General features: G+C 47.4%; 1 protein-coding gene across 1 annotated transcript in view; it reads left to right on the top strand.

The window, feature by feature from the left end:
• LOC101868260 (transmembrane 9 superfamily member 2-like) overlaps positions 1 to 5,962 on the top strand; it is a 28,544-nt gene extending 22,582 nt beyond the window's left edge. Inside the window, exon 17 of the mRNA XM_034064064.1 lies at positions 5,374 to 5,962. Coding sequence (XP_033919955.1) covers positions 5,374 to 5,441 — 68 coding nt within the window. The 3' untranslated portion in view covers positions 5,442 to 5,962. The remainder of the gene's footprint in view (positions 1 to 5,373) is intronic.
• The last annotated feature ends 18,224 nt before the right edge of the window (positions 5,963 to 24,186 follow it).

Genomic DNA, 24,186 nt, shown 5'->3' on the forward strand with positions numbered 1-24,186 from the left:
TGGTGCTGTGCAAAATGTGACTGTTGACAATGGAGATGTGATGCTATTAGAGGTGGTCTTACCTGCTTATTAAGCACCACTTCTTAATGACAGGAATGTACCTTAACTGTGTAGGACCCTATCTGAAATATGGCTACTAATAGCAGTCCAGCTTCTCTGATGTTACTCATGCAGACCAAATGTTTTCTAAAGAATGACTCTAATGTTCATAATCACTTGACTCAAACTATAATTTTGAGGTTGAATTGATGAGAAATCTGTGCCAGTTTTACCATGTGTTACATGAAATTAAAAGCTCTTTGAAGGGTACTGGCCCTTAAAAATAGCCAGGAGCGTTTTATATTGGTGTTCATCATACTGCTGCTGTTGTGACTTCATGTGTTAAAACTACATTCACATCTTTTATGTACGGCTCTCTTTAGTATCATGAAGTACTGCAGTGGCAGAACTAGAGAAAATCACAGAATCCCAGACTGGTTTGTGTGAGAAGGGACCTTAAAGCTCATCTAGCTCTAACCTCTGCCCCATGGGCAAGGACACCTTCCCCTAGAGCAGCTTGCTCCAAGCTCCTGTGTCCAACCTGGCCTTGAACACTGCCAGGGATGGGGCAGCCACAGCTTCTCTGGGCACCCTGTGCCAGCGCCTCAGCACCCTCCCAGGGAAGAGCTTCTGCCTAAGAGCTCATCTCAGTCTCCCCTGTTCTGGCAGCTTAAAGCCATTCCCCTTGGCCTGTCCCTACAGGCCCTTGTCCCAAGCCCCTCTCCAGGTTTCCTGCAGCCCCTTTAGGCACTGGAAGCTGCACCAAGTTCTCCCGAGAGCCTTCTCCAGGCTGAACAAGCCCAGTTGTACAGTGGGTTGTTTATAAAACCGGCCTTTACATTAATTCCTAAGATTTGTAATAGAGGATCTCTCTGGGCATGATAGTTTGTGTTGTTACTTTTTAACATCATCTGCCTGATTATTGAAACCTGCTCTAATAACTTTGTGTTGGCTTTATGAAATGCATCACTTGGCTCTCTCAATGCAGTCAAGAAAGAGTGGCTAAAATAAGTATTGAAAGTAAGTCTTAGCATCAGACTTGAAGTTTGTCAGTTTAACACCAAGAAGAACCTCTTTCATGCTTATTGCCTTTAATGCTGGTTAATATGACAAAATCAAGCAGTGTTTATAGTAATACACTGAAGGAAATTACTGTGCTTGAACAATTATAGTTAATAATATTAACTGACACTTCCTGCAGGATTTCTGCTGTTGTTTTGTTATTTAGACCTGTGGCTCCTAAAGAAAGTAGAACAAAAAAGTTCTATAAAGAAGTGGAGATAAAAAGGGAGAAGGATTTAACTGTAGGTTTTAACTGTATCCCTGCCCATGGCAGGGGGGGTTGGAACTAGATGATCTCAAGATCTTTCCCAGTCCTAACTATTCCATGTTTCTATGATTCTATGAAACACAGAAATTAGTATATTGCCATTTAAACCTTTACTTAAATCCTGGTGAAACACACAACCTCCAGATGTCCTCTGTAACATAGATGTATTTAAAGAAGCACAAAACTGTAGTCTAAACTGTTTTAATTCCTTTTAAACTGAAACAATATGTTAATATGTGCCTGGGGTTTAGCATAGGTTACTTGCTATCCTGCCAATTTCAATTTCACTTACAAGATGCAAATTGGGAGAATTAAAAAATATCCCTTTCATATATAAAAAGATAATTGCAATGGGCATGGCAGCTGCTGGAATAGCATTAAAAGCTTCAGATGTGCTGCTGCTTCTGGAGTTCTTGATGTGGAAGCCCCAAAAGTACAAGAAGAAACCAGGCTGCTGTTGTTTTTGCAGTGTCTTATTGTTTTAATAGAACCCCAGTATCAGGGGCTGTGCTGTATTTCTGCTTCATGAAGAAAGCTACTACATGGTCACCCTTTAATAGAATAGCTAGGCACGAGAAAGGTAATGGGCATAGTAGGTATATGGAGCGTGTAGTAAATCCTTGCTAATGTAAAATGCTGTGATAAGTTTCCATGTTTAGTTTGAAGATTGATTTTTGGGTGGCTGAAGAAGCATGAGCAGCAGGTAGAAGGAGGTGATCCTGCCCCTCTGCTATTGTGAGACCCCACTTGGAGTCTTGTGTGCAGTTCTGGCGCCCTCAACATAGGAAGGACATGGAGCTGTTGGAGCAAGTCCAGAGGATGCCACGAGGATGATCAGGGGCTGAAGCACCTCCTATATGGAGACAGGCTGAGACCATTTGGGCTGTTCAGCCTGGAGAAGGCTGCTTGGAGACCTCATAGCAGCTTCCATTGTCTGAAGGGGGCTACAAGGATGCTGGAGAGGGGCCCTTCATCAGGGACTGTAGTGACAGGACAAGGGGTGATGGGTTCAAACTGAAACAGGGGAAGTTCAGGTTGGAGATAAAGAAGTTCTTTACTGTGAGGGTGCTGAGGCGCTGGCAAAGGGTGCCCAAAGAAGTGGTAAATGCTCCATCCCTGGCAGTGTTCAGGGTCAGGCTGGATGGGGCTTGGAGCAGCCTGCTCTAGTGGAAGATGTCCCTGCCCATGGCAGGTGGTTGGAGCTGGTCCTTTCCAACCTAAACCATTCTGTAATTCCATAGAATGTGAGCTATTCTGAACAGGGGACTTGAGCAGAGGACGCCTAACTTTGTTTTGTCAAATACTACTTAATAGCACTGTCTTTGCAAAATAAGGGTTGAGTCCTTCACAAGTTCATGGTGTGAGGGAGTTTGCTAATAGAACTTTACACACTGTTGGTGTTAATAACATTCTTGTGTATGTATGTTCCCCACATGGGACCTGGTTCTGTTCCACTTAACTTAGCACTAGGTATTTTGGTTTTCCTTATTCTTGCCTATTAGATCTCAGCAACTGACTGTTAATACCTCCTTTGTGGCAGTGTGTTGTGTGGTCATGACAAAAGGAATCATAATGAATAAGTAAATAGGAGGTGAATGCTAACAGTGACAATAATATCAGCTCTGTGGTGAAATCTAACAACTAATGTGCACATCCAAAGCAGACAGTTTTATTTCCATGCACAAAGTGCAGCTAATCTTTCAGGAAATAAGTGTGGTTGAATGGGGGGATAGCTACATGATTACATGCGGTTTATGCCAGGAGACAATGCTGAATATAGTCAAAGCATGTTGCTTTACTGTGACCTCTATTTTTGAGCATCATTTTCACTTGTGAGTTAATGCCATTTTCAAAATTGAGTTTTGATCTTCTGGGTAGATTGTGTTTAGAATCCAAGATTCTGAAGCACCTACCACTGTGCAGTGATTGAAAGCAGTATGATACAGAGAGCTTTTAAGGTACATAAGAAGTATCAGCCAAGTGAAGAGTGCTTTTCTATTTGCTTTCTTACAATCTGTTCGTGCTTGGAATTCTTTTTTCTTCATTAAACAATAAAGCTACCAGAAGCAAGGAGAGCAGAACACTCTGCTTAATGTATTTTGGCATTCTTCTGTGCAATAATCCTTGCTTTTAATGTTGAATTTAAACTAGTTATTAATAACTTTCCCTTACCCAGCTAGATCTGAGCTCTCTGTGCTTAAGATCTCCTCTCTGTGTGTAAGAGAACTGTTGCTGAGTGGTAGTATGTATATTGCAGACCAGGCTATTCAACAGTGTATGAACTGGAGAACAAAGATCAGAAGCCAATGGAGGTATTAGTGTCCATTCTGATCTCTGAGAATCTTGTGTACTATGCAGGTGAGGTACTTTTGACAGTGAGGGCCTTAGGTCCATGTTCCTTTTGAAGTTTCTGGTCCACAGAGCTATCCACATCTGGAATCTGTAGGATACATTTATTCATGGGAGGGAAGAAGAAATGGTAATCCTGGTAAGCCTTCACTATTGATGTGGAGGTAACAACAGAAGGAGTCTCTGCTGATCGGAGAACCACAGAATTCCAGCCTGGTTTGTGTTGGAAGGGACCTTTAAAGCTCATCCAGCTCCAACCCCTGCCCCATGGGCAGGGACACCTTCCACTGGAGTAGCTTGTTCCAAGCCCCTGTGTCCAACCTGGCCTTGAACACTGCCAGGGATGGGGCATGGGTTGTACAGCCTTATGCAGCCAGTATCCTGGTGATGAGTGTAGCCTTTCCCTTCTGAGCTTGGAAGTTCACAGTTCAAATCTGGTGTCTGACAAGCATTGCCACTTACTGCTTGTGTTAGAAACCATAGGCTTGCTCTAATTCCAGTACATTGGCAAAATTTGTGATTAAAAATTAAAAAGATGTTAAAAAGGATGCTAAAGCAGACTTTTTTAGGAGGGAAGTTGAAGATCAGCGTTATTGAAACCTGTGAAAATCTGTTTATAGATGAAATGCATCCTCTCTCTGTGAAATCTTCAGGTTCTGCTATGAGGCCATGTTTTACAGAATACTTGCATTAGAAAGATTCAGAGTGACAAGGACTGAAGGATAATACTGTGGGGTTAGAATGTGTTGCCATATTAAATTATGGCATGCTCAGAAAATGGTGGTAAATCTCATTCTGGTGTTAGTTATACCTTAAGTATCTATCTGCTATTCTAGAACACAATCACAGGACAAAAATGGATCTCCTCTGTTAAACAGTCAGAAGAAACGTTGCTTTCAAAGTTGTAAAAAGCTCAAAGTGGGTTATATTATAAATATACACATAAGTGGCTGTGAACTGTTTAGACTGTAGACCTAAAAACCCAGGTAGGGGTTGACTTTGTGTGCCTATGAAAGTGTTTCCTAAATGGCACTTGCGTGACAAGTGGTGAGAGCAGCATCATATTCAATGGTAGAAATGTATGTCAAGCAGCCTGGTCCTAAAAGTCATAGGAGCATAGAATCAACCAGGCTGGAAAAGCCCTTTAAGCTCATCCAGCCCAACCATTCCCAGCCCTGCCAAGGCCACCACTGCCCCAGGGCACTGAGGCCTCGTCTCCAAGCTGTGTGAACACTTGCAGGGACGGTGCCTGCAGCCCTGCCCTGGGCAGCCTGTTCCATTGCCTGAGCATCCTCTGGGCAAGGAATTGTTCCTCAGCTCCATCTAAACCTGCCCTGGTGCAGCTTGAGGCCGTTTCCTCTTGTCCCATCCCTTGTTCCTTGGGAGCAGAGCCCAGCCCCTCCTGGCTCCATCCTCCTCTCAGGCACTTGTAGGGAGCCATCAGGTCCCCCCTGAGCCTTCTCTTCTCCAGACTGAACCCCTTCAGATCCAAGTCAATAACTTAACCTGGGGATGAATGTGTGGTGTTAACAAGTGCTGTTCTCTGGCTAGTTAGCTGGCTTAGTGCTATACTCTGTCCTGCTGGGAACTAGTTGTTAGGTTTCTCTGTGAGCAACCTCTAAGATGCACTAACCATTTCCCCTTTCTCATTTTAGGGACGATTGGATTTTTTGCCTGCTTCTGGTTTGTAAGTAAGATTTACAGCGTTGTGAAAGTGGACTGAGAAGCTTCAAAGTGGCTTTTGAACACATCTCCCTCTGTTTGATAATTATACCATGTATCGAAAAGCATCCTGTGTAATTACTCTGATTTGTAAATACTGAAGAGTGGCCTACAGCATCAAATAGGGATTTTTATGGAAGGAAATGGCACCACAGGAACCCTGTTTACATCAGTATACTCATTGAACATGTTAATTCTAAGAATTCAAACAAATGACATCCCAAATTGGATTTAGGACACCCCAAAATTCTCGTTTGAGTGCATTATACAGTCCTCCAGCTGAAATTCCTTGTGATCTGGGTTATCTTTTGTTACCTTTTTTGGTTACTCATTTATATCCCATGAACGCATAGAACTGTCAAGTAAATCTATGTAAAATGTGAATTTTTTTTAACTTAACTAGGATTGTACATATTCTCCTGCACCTTCTTTACAAGTAGGTATCTTCTTCCAAATGTACATGCATTTAGTGTCATGTAGACTTTATTAAAGGCACCAACACTGGGTTTTGTTCAAATACAACTCCGCCTGACCTGGTTCCTTTTGTGTTAAACCTTAACTACTTGGACACAGATTCCGTTGTTTTGATCTGTGTATGGTTTTGGAGTTTTATATTGGTGGTAAGCAGCTTGGCTGTACACTGGCAAGCAGAAGGACTAGGAGGTCACTTGGACCCATGCCTGTAGGATGGACGGGTGCTTCTGAAGCTGCTGCTGCCATTCCCTGTGCCTCAGCTGTGCTATCCTCGCTTCACCCAGGTACTTCCAATCAAAAAGCCTTTTCCTCCTTTTAGCTCTGCCGTACACACATCTCATTGTCCTTTATCCTGTGAAGGTTGTATGCAGCTTCTCTGGAAGTTTCACCATGAATTCAGTGGCTTGGGAAAGGATTTTGGGTGATTCTTAAAGGTGAAGCCTTTCTTCCTGCTCTGCAGAGCTTGTGCTGAAATGCTGGATTACATGAGCTGCAGTATCTGAATGGCTTCTTCAGTTATAAGCTTGCATTCTTCTCAGGAATGGCGAGGTTTTAGAGGCTCTCCAAAGTCTTGGATTGCCCTTGAAGCTGAGCAGAGTCACTGCAGACACAGAATTCACATAGCAGTGGTACTGACCCTGCTGGAGATGATGAATAAGGGGATATTCACTCAGATTAATGGGTGAAATACTCAAAGCTTATTAACTGGCATATGGAAACATTCATCGCGGGAAGCTGCTTTTCCATGGCTAAGCCTGCAATTTAACAAGACCCAAAATGACTCCCTATCTTTTTGTGGGCATACACATACCAGGTAACTGTAGTTAATGCCAACATGGACTCTTTGCTGTGAGGATATCGTCTCACCTCTATGTGTAGTTGGTCCATCCAGATTACTTAGTGTAAGACAACATCACCTGATGAAACTGGGGTAAAAAGGAGGCTTTAAACACCAAAAAGAACCAAGTGTATGAGGAGAAGCTGGCTGCAATAAAGATGGTTTCAGATAAGCTTCAGGCATGCTCTTGATGGCAGCTTGGCCTCTCAAATGTTCTCCCCTCCTACCATCAAAATCTCAGAGGTGGAAGACTACATTTACCATGAGAGTTGCTATCAGCTTGTGGTTATCTGCTGGTTCAAGAGCACCAATCGCTCTATTAAAGACCTAATGCTTGGGAAATTGGTGCTGCTCTGTTTAAATAGGTCCTTCCTATTAAATTTGGAAGTTGGGGGGAAATTTCTTTATAGAGTTAAAAATTAATAATTACAGAGAATTACTGGCTGAAGCAGCTCTGAAATTCTACACCTTCAAAGGGAAAGGAATTTGTGAGAGAATCTGAAGTTACAATTGGCACAAACTCCCAGCAGGAATCTTTGCCAGGTTAATAAACACACATTTAACAAGAGGTGAAGTAAAACGAGTTGTAAAGCTGTAGTTACGGTGCTTTTACTACCAGTGAGCTGCAAAGCAGAAGCTGGGTTAAACCAGCTTCTGAAGCTTGCCAGTAGTGTGGAGCCAAAGCCATGCAGGTACAATCGTTCTCAAACAGGTACCATCAGAGGACTTTGGGAGGTCGTTGTTCTTTGTCTTTGGTTATGGACCCCAGTCATGGAAATGTGGCATAATTCATCATTCACCAGTCCTGGAGACAGGAATGCTGCAGAGCTATAGAGTGTATCTAAACCAGACTAGCCAGGCAATAGTAGGCTACTCTTAGTTTGAATTTTGAGTGCAGAATGGGCTGTAATAATGTGGGGTTCTGGTGATTATCAGTGCTCTTTGGGAGTTTTTAGATGCTGGGTAAAGATCTTGTCCACCCTGTGTTGAACCTGTTTTGAAGATGAAATGGTCAGTACGGGACATGGGTGTTGTAACTGGTGCCTGATCTCTGTATTAGCTTATGAATAACGGGCTCAGTAAAGCATTCCCTATGCTTTTGCAGATACTTGAGCCTTTCTGCAGATGAAGTAAAGCATCTCCTGTGTAATAGCATCTCACTTGTAACAACCACCCACATCCACACTTTGTACGATGTCTCGTTTGTCACACTTGAAGTAAAACTTGACAAGTTACAACAGAACCTCAAAGGAAGGAGGGATTCCAGCGCTGATGTTTGACGTTTCATTCCGCTTGCTGGAATAGCGTTGAACATATCCAGCTGCGTCTCAATTCCTGACTGGAAATGCCAGGAACAAGGCTGTGCTGGTGTGGCAGTGAGTGCAGGATGGAGATGGCATTTGTGCCCACATCTCTGGAAACCTCCTTGAGGACCATAAACAATGCTGCCAGGGGAGAGCTGGAAACAGGGGGCTTATTCATAGTGAGTTGTGATGGAAGGGTGTGTGAGGAACAGCAATGAACTTGCCTTTAGTGGCTTGTCTGATGTTCCTTATACTAGTTGTGCTCTTGTGTTTTATAACAGATTCCTGGTTCACATTTAATATGCTTCCTAAGTTTACTGTGTGTCATCGTTTAAACCAAACTGCACAGCTTGTGCACTCGCTCCCCTCCTTGCTCCCCCAACTCCCGGAGAGTTGGGAAGGAGACTCCAAAGAATGTAGCCCCCATGGGTTGAGATAAGAACAGTTTAATAACTAAGGCATAACACAAATCACTACTGCTACCACTAATAATAGTAATAATGATAAAGCAAATAACAAGTGAAGAGAATACAACACCTCACTAGCCGCTGACCCATAACTCACCCCACCCTGCCTGACTGAGCACCGACCGATACCTCCTCCAACCACCAGAGCTCCAGCCCTTCCAGGTATCTCCCGGTTACATCCTGGGTATGACGTGCTATGGTATGGAATACCTCTTTGGCTAGCCTGGGTCAGGTGTCCTGTCTCTCCTTCCTCCCAGCCTCCCCTCCTCCCTGGCAGAGCATGAGGCTCAAAGTCCTTGGACAAACATTTGAGCAGTAACTCAAAACATACTTGCTATCAGCAACTGTTCCCAGCCTGAAAGTCAAAACACAGCACTGCACCAGCTACCAAGAAGGAGAAAAAATGGCTGCTACTGCTGAACCCAGGACACTGTGCCAATACCTGGGATGCTTACAGGGATCTGTGACAAAGAACTGGAGGAGAGGGGATCTAAACCAAACCGCGTTGCAGTTAAATGCTTGGGTAGTCTTGGGATCTCTTCTGGAACCTGGGGATCAGATCTTTACCTGCAATCACCATATGAAGATTCAGCTGTGAAAATCTTACACAGAAGAAAGAATATTGGGTGTTTTGCATTGTAAGAACTGGGGCCAAGATAAATGGATGGCAGGAGGTCACGCTGGTTGGAAGCTGGAAGGAAAGGATGATTCTTAGATGTATGATTTCAATGGAGATCTGTCCTCAATTGGCTTTCACCAGAGGTTCAGATGCCCAGTTCCATTCCGTGTGACTGAAGCTAATGGAAACAAAGCAGTGAGGTTACTGCTTCTCGGACCACTCTTGTGTTCCTTTGCATTGCCACTTGCCAACAGGAATGGAGTCGCTGCCCAACCACTCTGGTCTTTCCCTCTGAAGCTGCTGTGCTCTTCACCTGCCACTATGACCTGTCCAATCCAATTAAACTGAAAGTCCTAAAACAAGGCACGCTGTGCTATGGGACCACATGGCTTTATGGTGAAGCATCCACCTCCTGTCACAGATCTGAGTCATTTCAACATTCCTATCTCCATTACATACAAACTGTGTGCAATGGCCATTCACTGTACTTCGAAAAGGCACTTGGGGTGGTGGAGGTGGCTCAGGGCTGCATCAGCTTTGCTTTCCCTTTCTTATAATGTCTGAGAACACCATTTTGCCCTGAACAAAGCTCCTCTTGCCAGGGAAGTGTGAAGAAGAGAGTCTGAGCCTGCTTCCCTGAGCACATCTGGAGTAATGGGAGTCCATCAATGTGTCCCAAAGGATGCAGCCAGTGCCCAAGGGCCTGCGTATGTGAGATCAAACTGGTTTAGCCTCTTCACTAAGGGCAACGTCATGACCACAGTAGGATTTGCTTGTGGATAATGGACTTTGTATTGGGAAAGGGATTTACCCCAACCTGGGCTTTTCCCTCAGGATAACACCTCCTGGAGATGCAGTGCATCCTTCTGAGTTCAGTTTCTCAGGATGGATGCCTTTCCTGTTCTATTGAGATGCTGCATGCCTGTACCCAAACCTTCGGGTCCGGGTCGCTGTCTATTTTGGTACCCAAAGCAACTACATTTGGGGAGCTCACAGTGTGGTCCTTCCCCTTCCTGATTGAGCTGCCTCTTACTCACAGGCTACATACACTGCTTAACTCTGCTCCTACAGACTGGAAGCCCTTGGCCTGTTGGTGAAGTTATTAGCACTGGGATGTTTACAGCTGACATGAAGCTTACCCAAGGTAGTTTATGTTCTATCTGCAACTCAAGGGAAACTCTTCAATGTTTGACATCATAAACCAGTAAAACCAGACTTTTATTACAGGGGCAGAGAGAACAGGGCCCAGGAGCTGCTGTGTTCAGCATAAGCAGTGGGGGTAACGGGTTGTGCACAGGTGCCTCCCATATTCTCTACTTTCCTTACCTTCCTGTGCTTCTCCTTGACAGGCTCTGCAATAGATGAAAAGGAGTGAGAGCCCTGGACAAAGTCCTTTGGACTCCATGGGATGAGGACTGCATTGGTACATCCAGAGGATCTTTATCTCCCTTTTCAGTTACCATTAATAGAAAGGAGACATCTGCACCAGAGCTCCCAATGGGGCTGTAACTTCCGTAGCCTGGGGGTGTTGGGTGATGAGAAGCTCACCCAGCAGATGCTGCTCGTGCCTTTACATCCACAGGTCCTCACTTTGTACAGCCTGGCTGTGCACTCAGGGTTAAATTTAATCCAGATTAAGAGAGAATCCATGCGATTGGCAGGGGCCAAGGTGTAGTTTGTCCTGCAGGTACTTTTCCAGCAAGTTTCCTACTGGTGCCAGCACTGGGTATCTCAGGATGATTCCATCCTGCCTGCTATGGCTTGCTCTTGGTGGGCCTCCCATTTGCCATGGACATGGGTGCATCAAGCCGGTGTTCTCTGATGCTCCCGGGCAGCAGCAGCAGAGACCCTCTGTGCTCCTCGGTGGTGCTCTGTGAGCAGGAAGTGTTATTGATGCTGTGGGGGTCCCGTGGTGTTTGAGCAGGGAGAAATGGCTGCAAACACCTCCTTTGGAGGGTGCATCTGTAGGGAAGCTTTGGGTAAGAAGAAAAGATGGATGCTTCAGCAGGAAAAGCTGCCCATCGTCCTTTATGCATTGCAGAGATGCTCACACTGCAGGAGTAAGCCCCATGAGGAATGAGGGAAGGTGAGGCAGAGGAGCAGCAGGTAGAATGGGGTAGTGTGTGCCCTGGGGGGCTGAGCTCCCTCCAGCACCCAAGATGGGAAGTAGGGAGCCGGATGAACTGGTGTTACTGGTGCAGCTGTGGGTGGTTAAGCAGCAAAGCCCATAAGAACCCTTGGCTTTCTGAAGCTCGTTAGGGTGAGGTGTGGAGCTGGAGGAAGGATGTGAGTGTTGGGCTGCTGCTGGAGCTGCTGCTGTTCCCTATCCCCATGGCAAGACAATGTGTGAGTTAAGTGCACCATGGCTGTTGAATGTCCCCTCTCTGTATGGGGGGGGGGGGGGGAGGGAAGGGGGTGTTTATGGCTGTAACTGTGGTGGTGTTGCCCCGGGCAGGGATATCCTGGGGCTGTGTGGGCATCTGGGAGCTGTTTCCTGAGGCTCCCTTGGAGCAGGGAGTGTCTCTGGGCAGGATGGTGCTGTGCTATAGCATGTCCTAGCTCGGTGTTCCCTATGGTCACAGCAAGCCTGGGGTCCCCCCAGACCAAGGAGATGGCAAATCCATGTTTTCTGGTGCTCAGGGTGCTGTAGGACCTTACAGGTGGAGAATGGCTTGTTCTGGGCTTGACCGAGACCAAATGGCTTTGTGGTAAAGTGCCTGCATTGGGGAATTTAAAGCAGGGAAGGAAACCCTATGGGTTTCCCCCATCAGCTAGGGTGTTTTGGGACCTTGGGTGTCAAAGCAGCAGGAAGGCACTTTTCTTATGGTTGTAATGGGAGAGTGTGCTTGGCTCTCAGAGATGTCAGGACAAGGGTGTCCCTGCCATGGGTGTCTGGATGTTGCATTGGGTTGCACAGGAGAGGCCCTCTGCATGTGTGTTGTGTTGAGCTCCTGTCATGCTGTGGTCTATGCTATGGTTGGTGAGGATACGTCTATAGCATGCTTAGGGCTTGCACTGTGTGGAAAGGCTGATGGGGTGGCTCTTTGCTCTTTGCAGGACCAGCCATGCTTCCTGGGCCCAATGCAGCCATCCCTTGGGAAGTGCAGGATGCCTTCCCATGCACTCTGTCATTAATTACTTCAAACCACCATTCCCACATACTTTCTGTGATGATCTTTATGTGCCTATTGGAGGTATCAAGGCTTCAGGGATGTGCTTGGTGTGTATGAAGTCACATCTGATTAGCCAGCAACTTGGGATCTTGCATGAGGCACATGGGACCAGGCTTCTTCCTCCAGCTCTAAATAAGTCCCAAGTTTCCTCCTGCTCTTTCCCTTAATGTGTTACAGCTGCACTGGGACAGACCTCTCAGCTGAAAGTTATTGCTGGAATAAGGAACAAGTAGCCATTAGGGTGTTTGCTACTAATTCATCATCATCATCATCACTCCTCCAAAGCAGAGGGGCTCAGCTGCAATGAAACAGGCTTACTAGTGCTGAATAACACCAGTTTACAACTGGTGGTCACTGTGTAGTGCTGGTCTGCTGCGACATGGGGGCTGAGCCCCTGTTTGGGTCATAGTTTTTCTCTTTTTGTTACTTTCCCCCCCAAAATCTTGGGGGTTCTTGCTCATCCTGAATGTTTTCAGTTGGTGTAAATCGGATGGTGCCTCCTTTACAGTCAAATGTTGCACTCTAGGAAACATCAAAGAAGTCATTAACAACATTACAAGAAGATCTCCTGTAACTAAACACAGGCTGTAGCTGCCGTCTCCTTTGCTCAGATTTAATTCAAGAATGGTGGGAAGCTGGTAGGGCTCATGGGCTGAATCCTGGAGGAGCGGATGGGATCCAGACCATGGAGGGCTGGGAGTGGGGCAGTGCCATGGGAGCAGAGCCCAGGGTGGATGGGAGGACATTTAGACTTTTCTCCTTGCTCCCCCTTTCCAGCACCATGTTCCTCTGCTGTGGAGGGCACCCAAACCCTGCCTGCACTGTGCCCTTCTTAAGCATCTCTCCCTGCTCCTCCAAGCACTGATGAACCAGCCAAGGACACTGCTAATCTACCAGGGCATGAACATAGAATGGTGTGGGTTGGAAGGGACCTTAAGGATCATCTAGTTCCAACTAGGTGCCAGCAAGCATCACAAGGATGCTAAGACTACTGGACAAGGGCCAGTAGTAACTGGAGTGTTTCCCCTCCTCTCCTTTGCTAATGCCCAGAGGATAATTGGGAACCCTCTATCCAGCCTGTCTACATCATGTCCCACTCCAGAAGGATGCTGAAGCAGGAGATAAGCGCTAAAGAGGGACCTACAAGGATACTGGAGATGGGCTTTTCATCAGGGACTGTAGAGATAGGACAAGGGGTGATGTGTTCAAATTGAAACGGGAGATTTACGTTGGATATAAGGAAGAAGTTCTTCCCTGTGAAGTTGGTGAGGCTTCAGGCTTGCACCCACACATCAGTGTGTGGTCCCCAAGCCAGCCATTACACTATAAGGTGTTTTTAACTCTTCACTGAACAATTTCCTCAGCTCTAGCAGCAATAGACAGAGGGGTTTATCCCAGTGTGGTTTACTTTCAATAACCAAGGGGGATGAGAAGACAATTGCTGGCAAAGTATGTTGCTTATAGCATCAATGGTCTTTGCTTTAAGGTTTCTCCCCAGTGTCAAAGTTCTCCATTGGCTCTCACTAGGCATTAAACAACACTCCAGCCTGTGACAGGCAGCAGGGAGAGGAGTGCAGCCTCACAGGAAGCCTAAAATACTGAAATATGAATTATTCACCTCAAAAGTTGACTCTGTTTCTTGCTGCGATACCTGGCTAATTGTCATGGTATCAAAGGGGTGCGCAACACTGTAAGCCTCGGTGTTCGGGGTTGTTTGACAGCTAAGCCTTGCTGAAGCAAAGGGATGTAACGTTGCTATTAGCAGCCTGATTCCTTTTTGAATCCTGACTTATTTCCCTCTTTATGAACTCATAGTATGTTTCCTGTAAACTCTCAGAGATCAGAACTGATTTCAAGGCTCATCCCTCCATCACGTCTCTTGATCGTGTTTTACGGTGGCTGCGACTCATGGGTGTAATCTTGGACATTCCTGATGTGGTCGCCCAATTCCCCACGGCCGCTAATCTCACTGCTGTACCTTAAACCAACATGGAAATAGCTTTAAAGCAGCACTGGTTAAAAAGGCAACTTTTGCAGCCAATCTTCGGCTCCAGTCACTCCTGCTGGGGAAGTCATAATGATGAATTTGTGACATAATTTCTGCGGCAACACGCTGGGATTTCATAAATGGGGCTGGTGATTAGAGAGCAGGATCAGGTGAAGCTGGATTGTGATGGAAAAAGCCCCGATTCAAATGCAAATTGTTCAATAATGGCATAGGGGATACCAGAAATTACTGGCAATTTATTTTATTTGGGTTAAGCTCCTCATTCAGTCTTCTCCAGTTGGAAAGTCACTGTTTTAAAGGAGGGGAGCAAAAGAAATGGCTGGAGAAGGTCTCTTTTCTCCTCTCCAGAGAATGGAATTGTGCTAATTTAATAATAATTAATCAATGTCATTAATAACGTTCTGTATTCCTGCAATCCTTCCTATCCAAGGCCCTCCAAGTGCTTCACAAACCCTAACTGATTCCATCTTACCACTCCCTGCAGCAGGACCATGTCACTAACCCCCTTTGCTTATCACTTACCCCCTTTTTGGAGATGGGGAGGTATGTGAGCCAGGCAACTGGTTTTAAGCAGGTGAAATGGTCTGCCCAAGGTCACATGGAGAGCCAAGGCCAGGACAGAGCTGCATTTCAAAGCTCAGCCTCTACCCATTTGGGTTTTGTCCATGGGACAGCAGCTATGGTACGGCCATGAAAGTGGTGGCCACCCAGTTGCAGCCTTCAAATAAATCTCAGTTTTCCAGTGTCCAGCACATGCAATTGGGAAGAGGACCAAGCCCCATAGGCACGCATTGGTGGTGAAACCAGCAGAATGGGCTTTTTGTTACTTATACTCACTGAAATTGGGAGCAAGTTGGTTTGTTCTGGGGTTTTCTTTTCCTCTTCTTGTTCCACCCTCCCCCCCCCATCTCCAAGTTGCTTGGAATTTAAAGTGTTTAGCTGAGGATTAAACTAATTGCTTCTGTAAAACGCTGTTCCCACACCGTCTAGTGTACATCTGTTAACTAGGGAGGGATAACTGAACCCGTTGCCAGATGGTCTCTTGGATTTGGGTGGCTGGGAGCCAAGGAGCTGCCAGTTGGCGGTTTGTGGGGTTCTAGCAAAGAAGTCACGCTACGTGCGCATTCCCCTCGGTTACTCTCCTCTGCCTTAATGAAGATGCTGCCTAATGCAATAAAGAAGCCATTAGCCCCCTCCCTGCTCTCCCCCCTCCCCAAAAGGGGTGAGGTTGTAAGTCTGATTTGTCTGAGTGGAGCTGGCTTTGCCAGGAGCTCAGGTTCTCCGCACGCTATGTGTGCAAAGGCACTTTCTCAAGTACATGACTTACTCAACGCCATGGCTGAAATGGAAAGGTGCAAAAACCTGCTGTTTGGAAGTGGTTTTCCTTGACTTTCTGGCTAAAAACTCAAACTTCATTGCGTGATCTTGATTATTGAAGGACATCTCCATAATACCTATTGGCTCATCTCACACTGTGCCGTCGTTAAAAGTGCAACCGAAGGGCTAGATGTTGTGCTTTGTACTGCTAAAAGTACCTGTGCTTGTTGGGGGAGGACCCAGCCCTGGGCTCTGCTGGAAAGGAGGGTTATGTCAGGCTCCAAGGGATGCTCCATAGTAGGGTAATACAAATACCATTGACCAAAGCTAAGACCATCTTTCCATGGACTTAGGCCAGAGTTGGGATCCCCAGAGGTGATGGTCCACATGTTACCACTGCTAAGCAACAGCCACAACATCCAGAACCCAGCCTCAGCATGGACCTCGCTCTGTTTCTGGCCATGCAGAGCCAGACAGGAATGGCAATTGCATCTGATGGGTGGAATGGGACAACCGCAGCCTTGGGATGGTTTAAAGTGGGAAGGAGAACCCCATGGTGCAAGTAGAGTAAAGAGAGCAGCACCTGATCTGGTTTGGACTGTGTTCCCACTAAGAGTCTATGCTGTTGAGCTATTGTCTTTGATGGCCATGAAAAGCCAAAGCTGCTGGGGTAGGAAAGGAGAGCTGGGAGTGAATCCAGTTTTACAGCCATGTTTTCCTCTTGGCACTAAGTGTATTTACTGAGCAATACTGGGTTTATGTGGCTCACACTGAACGCTGCAGTGGAAATACTCAGTTGGATCCCCTGCAGTGTAAGTACTTCCTAAGCCCTGATGCTGTTATGCTCCTACCTGAGATGAGTTAGTGAAAATGGGGCTTTCTGGCTTTCCTCTAGCTGAGGAGGTGCAATGTGAGACTTCTTTTCTCCCCTCTTTTACACCAGCAAACCCTTTCCTGCCGTGGGTTGGTGAACCCATTGGCAGGCCCCAGCAATGGCAGGAGGGAAGCTCAAAGCAAGGGGGAATTTAAGGCTTCTCCATTAAAAATACACTTTGGCAGCTGAAAACCTGGTGTTTGGGTCACTGTCAGGAGGGTGCTGGATGTGGGCAGCTTCCAACCAAAACCAGCGCAGTCAGCAATGGTTTTCTCTCTGTCCTGGAAGAGATGGGAGGGACAGCACCTTCAAACCCATCACTGCCGAGCCTACTTCCACTCACTTCTGGATCTGTTGTTGTTCTCAGGTGCTAAAACTACTTTCCATATTCAATGACTGCCAACTTATGGAGCTTTTCTGCTGTGCAATGCAAAGCAAGTAACACAAAGATGGATCTTGCTAATGGCCATATCCTGTGCACTTCTCTGTCTAAGCCTGGCTGTTAATGATGGTGTTCAATGGACTGCTTAGCAACTGCTGTGGCTTGGAGAGATGGATTTACCCTATCTTAATAGGAGCTTGGTGAGGGGCAGAAGTGATGTGTGCCCCCAGTGCTGGTCTTGGGAACCTCCCCAGGGTGTGTTTTGCTGCTGAGTGATCTCCTGGCACTGCAAAGCAGTGTCTGTTTCCAGATGTGGTCTGTATCAATGGAGATGATACCTGGCACATTCCTTGTGAGCTCCTGACTGTGCTTCTTGTGCAGCACACGAGCACAGGTCACACAGAGGCTTCCCTGGGCAGGAGCTGCCTGTGATGGGAATAGCACAGGGCTATATAGGGAGATGTCTGTGCTGCTGTTCAGTCCTGCATCCCTCTGTTCCTCCTCTGGAGGAATGGGATGCTCCCTGCCAAAGTGCTGTTCTCTGGGGGAATGACACCCTGTCCTGGGGGCCCTGTGCTGTGGGACGTATGGGGTGATTGTGCCTTTGCCTTTTGCTTCAGTTTTCATGCCAAGACTTGGGGTTTGAGCAGGGGTGTCTCTAGTGGCTGTTCATCACCTGGGAATGTCCCTGCTCCCTCTGAGCTCCTCCATAGCCCCCAGAATACCATGGAGCTGGCTTATGGATGCAACCACCACCACTGTCTATTACAAGTTTCCATTTCTGTGCAGTGCTGGATCTGTCCCTGGACCTCTTGGCAAGTCATGGTTTATGCAAGCAATGGTGAGAGAATGAATAAGATTAAAGAGGTGTTTCTGTTCCTGGCAGTGATTGCTGGAGGTTGGAGATGCCTGGACACCTTCTTTGCAAAGCCTGTGCTTACCCAGGAGTGTTTTGCTGCGCAGGGAGCAAGGGGGTCCCATAGAGGAGTGATAGAGACTGGAAGCAGTGGAGTTGCTGGGGCTGGGGGCAGGCAGGGCAGTACTGTGAGAGCTGTTGGAGCAAGGCAGGGTGTTGGTTGGGTGCGTGATGGTGTGACAGCATCATGCATGGCCTCAGCAGGAGCTGCCAGGTCATGCCCATCGCTGTGCTGCAGCTCCCCTAGGACCATGCTGTGTCAGCCCAGCTCACAGCCCTCCTGCTGAGCTCCACATTGCCTCTTTGGCTTGTGCCTGCTCGTCTTCTGCTGCTCCTGCACTGCGGGAGGACAATGTGCGTGTGGCAATGGAGGAAGCAGGAGATCAGTGGAGCTGTGGTCTCACAAGGGAGTCTTGTCTGTGCACAGGGACGTGGGTAAGGCCTTGTCTGAAATTCCCAAGGAATATCAAGTAGAAAACAGCGTGCTTGCTTGGGATTGGGGAAAGCAAAGCAAAATATCTTCAACAGGATGTATAAAGAGTGTGGTATTGCTGCTTGGATGCTCAAAGGGCAGGGCACAGAGGCTGCCCTTGGAGCAATATTAGATATATCACCAAGTGAAGGTACGTGGATGTACAAACTCCATCAGTGCAGTCACATCCTATCCCCAGGAAGGGAGCTGGTGCATCACTGTCCTTGGAAAGGCACTTCTCAGGAGCAGAGGATGAAATGTGAATCGAGCCTTTATGGCTGTGGTTAAGGGTGAATCCAAGAGATGAAGGTGAGCGGAGGTGCTGAGAAGACGCACATATGGAAGAAGCTCCTTTATTGAAATTAGAGGCACACAAATCCAGGAAAGCCCCGTGGGTTAGGGCTGGGTGCTGATTTTGGTAAGCTCCTTACTCAGCATGATCCCTCCTTGCCCGGGCTGCAGGGGAAACTGACCTTCAGAAACCTGGGTGTGGGATGAGCAGGGCAATCCCTGCTGCTGTGCAGTGGCACGCGAGGGGCCCCAGCTCCATAGGGCTGTGACACAGGGTGGAAGACGGAAGGAAATGGTCAAGGGCAGAGATAAGGCTGAGAACATTGGGGCTGTTCAGCCTGGAGAAGAGAAGGCTGCATGGAGACCTCAGAGCAGCTCCAGTGTCTGAAGGGGGCTACAAGGATGCTGGAGAGGGACTATTCATCAGGGACTGTAGCAATAGGACAAGGGGTGATGGGTTCAAACTGAAGCAGGGGAAGTTCAGGTTGGAGATAAGGCAGAAGCTCTTCCCTGGGAGGGTGCTGAGGCGCTGGCACAGGGTGCCCAGAGAAGCTGTGGCTGCCCCATCCCTGGCAGTGTTCAAGGCCAGGTTGGACACAGGGGCTTGGAGCAGCTGCTGCAGTGGAAGGTGTCCGTGTCTGTGGCAGGGGTTGGGGCTGGAGGAGCTTTGAGGTCCCTTCCAACACAAACCAGGCTGGGATTCTGTGTCAAACTCAGCTCCTCAGAGCCCCAGTTTCCTAAGACAACACTGAACTGTGATGCTCAGAGGGAATCCTTTGGAAATGACTGATGGTGGGAGGTTAGCTTTGGTTTCTCTATCAATCCATTGCAGTTTTGAGGGTTGCTTTCTCACTTGGTCCAGAAGCTCAGGTTTATCACAGCACGGAGCATCCTTAGGGGCTGCAACAGCCATGGGCAGGTTGGAGCCACCGACCTGGCTTTGGGATGGCACATCGCTTTGCAGGGAGCCATCCCGCTCCATGGGGCTGCGTCACTGCCTCGCACATCCAAGCCACTAACGTGCAAGGAAATGTGGGAGAGCATCAGGCAGAACTCTGTGCCTTCCACGTAATGGCCTCCATTTCTCCAAGCTCATTTGGAACGTGTCTGGGGGTCGGATGGGAAATGAAGCGGGATCAGCATTAGCCTGAGGGAAGCTCCCATTTACGTGCATTTCTCTCTATCCAAAAAAGAGGTCTCCAGCGTATGCATGTGCAGCAGAAAGTGGTCTGGGCAAAGAATGTGCCCTCAAAGCAATTCCAGTTCTGCCTTTGGATGTGCCTTGCGTTTCACATAAGCTGAGCTGGGTCCAATATGCTCTGCATGTTAGATTATGGCTCCGTGAGCACGTTCACATGCACGACTAGTGTTAGTAGGCACTCGGGCTTCAATTTATGCTAAAAGCCAACAGATGGGGAGAGTAAATGCCAGGAAAGCAGGCCCTGATCAGGTGGCTGGAGCTGTGCTCATACTGTATTTAGACAATAGGCTGTATTGCATATTTGGAGGCTGATCATGTGAAAATGAAACCCTGCTGGTGCTAACCCACAGAGGCTTTGCGCACTGGGAAAATGGCCAAATTCCTCTGGAAAATGGTGAACCTCCAGCTGGGGGAATTAATGAAAAATCGCTTTTGCCAAAAAGCAGAATTTCATCTTTTTGCATGACAAAGATTGGCTCTCGCTGATGGAGATTCCCCCTCTCCTGCCACCCCAGCTCGAACACACGCAGGAGGAAACATGTGGTAGTCAAATACCCACAACTGCTACATGGACCACGAATCTCCTCTATCTTAAGGCAAGAAGGCTTTGGGCTGCAGTGGGAATGGGCAGGCTTCATGCTCAGAAACCCTTCCTAGGTGGAAAAAGTTGCTGGGGATGGGATTGGCCAGAGCATCTGTGGTACATTTGCAGGCTTATACAGACAAGAGCATCTCTTCTAGCTCCATTTATGATGGTTTCTGACACCTGCTCCTCATGCTACTGCTGGGCAGCTAAGGATCAGGTGCTGGAGGATATGGCTCTGCTGCTCCTGGCCTTGTCCTGGAGTTTCTCTGCTTTCTGTAAAGCTTTGCATTGGTTTGGCTCTCTACCCATTGAATCTGGCTTTGTTGGGATGCTTCCTTGCACCTTGCTTTCCATCCACAGCGAGACCAGGCTTTTGCTCTTTGTACCCACTGTGTAAGTGAGCTCCTTAAATCATAGAATCATGGAATGGTTTGGGTTGGAAGGGACCTCAAAGCTCCTCCAGCTCCAACCCCTGCCACAGGCAGGGACACCTTCCACTGCAGCAGCTGCTCCAAGCCCCTGTGTCCCACCTGGCCTTGAACACTGCCAGGGATGCCTGCTCTGTCCTGTCCACTTGCTGACTTCAAGGAGACTAAATTCACAAGGACCATAGGCATGAGGCAAGGTCTCAAGAGGACAACAGCTCCTCAGCCCTCCATGGGACGCGACTTTCAGGGAAATAACATTCCCAACCCCGTTTTCTCCAATTTTCTTCTCTGATTTCCAGCGCTTGATTTGAGGTGTTTGCACAGGTCCTCGCTGTTAGCTCAGCTCCTCTCCTCCCCTGGCATGAGCTGCAGGATCTTTGCTGGTAGCACAGGTGAGATAACCAAGCACCTCAGATAGACACGGATCCAGGCAGTATTTACAAGGATGCTAGAGAGGGCCTCTTCATCAGTGGTAGGACAAAGGGTGATGGGTTCAGACTGAAACAGGGGAAGTTCAGGTTGGAGATAAGGCAGAAGCTCTTCCCTGTGAGGGTGCTGAGGCGCTGGCACAGGGTGCCCAGAGAAGCTGTGGCTGCCCCATCCCTGGCAGTGTTCAAGGCCAGGTTGGACAGAGCCTTGGGTGACATGGTTTAGAGTGAGGTGTCCCTGCCCACGGCACAGTGTTGGAACTGGAAGATCTTAAGGTCCTTTCCAACCCAAGCCATTCTATGGAAACAAATCCAGGCAGTATTGTAGCTTTTAAAGTGCAATAAAGTGCATTTCAAGGCTTTTGCTCTTCTGTCAGAGCTGTCTGCCTGTTTCTGAGCAGAAACCTGATCCAAGTGCTCCTGTAAAGCCTCATGCTATTTCCTTCAATAGCTCAGGGGTTAAGTACCTTGACAGTATCTCTTGGTTAAACTGCCTGATAATCACAACTGGAGTGAGCAGGTCAGTGTATCTCCAAATGCAATAACTGTATGTGGAAGAAAAACATCCCAGCGTGATGCTGTGCTGTATCTTGATGCCCTGCCTAAGCAGAATGACCTGGTGGATGGAGTTTTGCTGTATTTTCCTCTTGAAATCCAACCTTTAACCTTATTACTGGATTTTGGGATGGGGGAAAAGGGGGAAAGTCAGCATCTTTCATCACCTCTTATATGAAGGGGAACAAAACAATCTGGGATCACTGATCATGTCTCTATCTTGGAGGACTTACAGTGGGTTGTGTTTAGGGAACCCTACCTGAATTTGAAGGACAAACAGTATCTGGGTCTAAACTTCATATGTCCTGGAAAAATACAGCTGTTCTCTCCCCAAAAATAACCTGCAGAAGGGTTTCTTTCCTTTAGGGAAAGACACATCGCAGTGCTGTTGTAGCCAGGGGTAAAGGAATTCATTGCTTTTATTGCAGGGATCCCTGCATGGCTCCAGTAGGTGAGCTTGCCCAGCTACATGGGATTTGCTCATTGTCGGATGAATTTGTCTGCTCATCTGAAAAGCCAAAAGCTGTGCACTCCTGGTTAAGTGATGGGGAGTGCATTTTGGAGCCTGATAACATTGGCACACAGAGAAACAGAGTGGGTGCAATACTCTGAGGGTGTCAGGGTGGCCAGGTGGGATCTCACCTTGCTGTCTCCTTCTGCATGGAAGAAGCTTCTCTGCTGGGAGGTGGACATACAGCACCTTGTCTTGGGACTTCCTACCACGTCCTTGGCCATGGAGGGCTTTGTTAGGGTCAGGACTCTGTTGCCCACTCTATGGGGCTCAGCACCCCACAGTGCTGGCTTTGGGAGCCACCTTCCTATTCTTAACTAATATGGGCTGTAGGGAGAAATGAGAACATCCTCAACCACCCCGGGGAGATCTGGGTCGTGCTGATGACTTGAATGTTTGCTTGATGAAGAGTGAAGTGCTGCGGTCCCCCCCTGCCCCCTCGCAGCCCTTGGGAACCACTTGTGGAATGAATAGCAATTGTTCTCTGCTCAATTAGTCATCTCTAAGTGAATGTTGCCCCCAGAACGGTGCCTAATTGATGCATTTCACCGATGGTTACACCACAAGGATCTCGCTTTCTCAGCATGGTAAAGGATGGGGAAAAGCGGCAACGATGGCCAAGTTGTGCTCTGCCTCTCGAGGGGAAGCGTGCAGTTGGTGTATGGGATGCTATTGAGCCCAGAGCAGTGCTCTCGAAACATATTGAGCTTATTAGAAGTGCATGTTGACTCTGGGACTTGAGTTCTGACTGCGTGGCAAACCAGTTAGGCCAAGGAATATGTGATAATGTTTGCTATGAATGTGATAATTAGATAAAAGAAGGGGGAGTTGGCGTTTAGGCTCGAGGACACTAATTAAATTCACATTGACAGATCAACATATTGGTCTCATATGGATTAAAGCAGGGCCTGAAATGCTGTTTTTGTTTAGATTCCACTCATTAAAGTCACACATTTCGCCAATCCACAACAGTTACCTTGAAACACAGAGGGCTGAAGCTCAGGAATGCACATCAGGGAACATGATGGAGTTAGGGAAGTCTTTGCAGAGTGAATAGTCAGGAATTGAAGGACATTTGGGGGCTAATGCTTGTGAGGTTTTCCTACCCTCCCAACCCAATGCTGTCAGGATGATGCATGTGCAACGCTGAGGGCTTAACTGCAGCTTTAAATCATGCTCAGTGATGAGGTAATAAAGTATTTCAGTAAATGCATCTCAGAGGAGAACTTGGGAAGGAAAACCCAGCCCATCTATTCCCGGTAGCCAGTCTGCTCAGGTCAGTGGTTAAACCCCATAGGTCAGGGGGTTATGGGCTGCTGCTGGCAATGGGTTTGAAGTTAGGACGTCATAAATACATCAGCTACTCGACACTGGGCTGCCCCACAGCAGCCACCACCAGTCAGGGAGAGGAGCTGTAACATATCAAGCTAATATTTGTGTTCAGCACTGAGTTTCCATTGGGTTCAACTTAACCTGAGCTTGATGCGTGCATCACCCTGGAATGGGATAAACTAGTGCCAAACTGGGAACACCCTGTACTGGGCTGCTGGTGTTGCTGTACTGCAGGGCAGGTGGGTGCATTGGGAGTCATAGCATCAACTGGGATGAAAAGAGATGCTTTTGAGGGATCCAGGCTGCCTTTCCAGCCTCCCTTAGATGGAGAGGACCCCAGCAGCTTTGCAGGGTGGTGTTTTGTGTCATACAGTCAGGATAAAACCCATTCTTAAAGATAAGATCCGGGTGTAAGGGATGCTGCCTCCTCTACAGAGCCTTAGGTGTGAGGCCCTGCAATAATCCTGAGTCATCACCATGTAGTCCTTAGTGAATATTCTGTTTTCTGTCAGTAAACACAATTTAAGCACTTAGCAGTTAAGCTCCTTAAGATTCATAGCTGATGAGGGA

The sequence above is a fragment of the Melopsittacus undulatus genome, chromosome 6, assembly GCF_012275295.1.
Source record: "Melopsittacus undulatus isolate bMelUnd1 chromosome 6, bMelUnd1.mat.Z, whole genome shotgun sequence".
NCBI classification, from domain to species: Eukaryota; Metazoa; Chordata; class Aves; order Psittaciformes; family Psittaculidae; genus Melopsittacus; species Melopsittacus undulatus.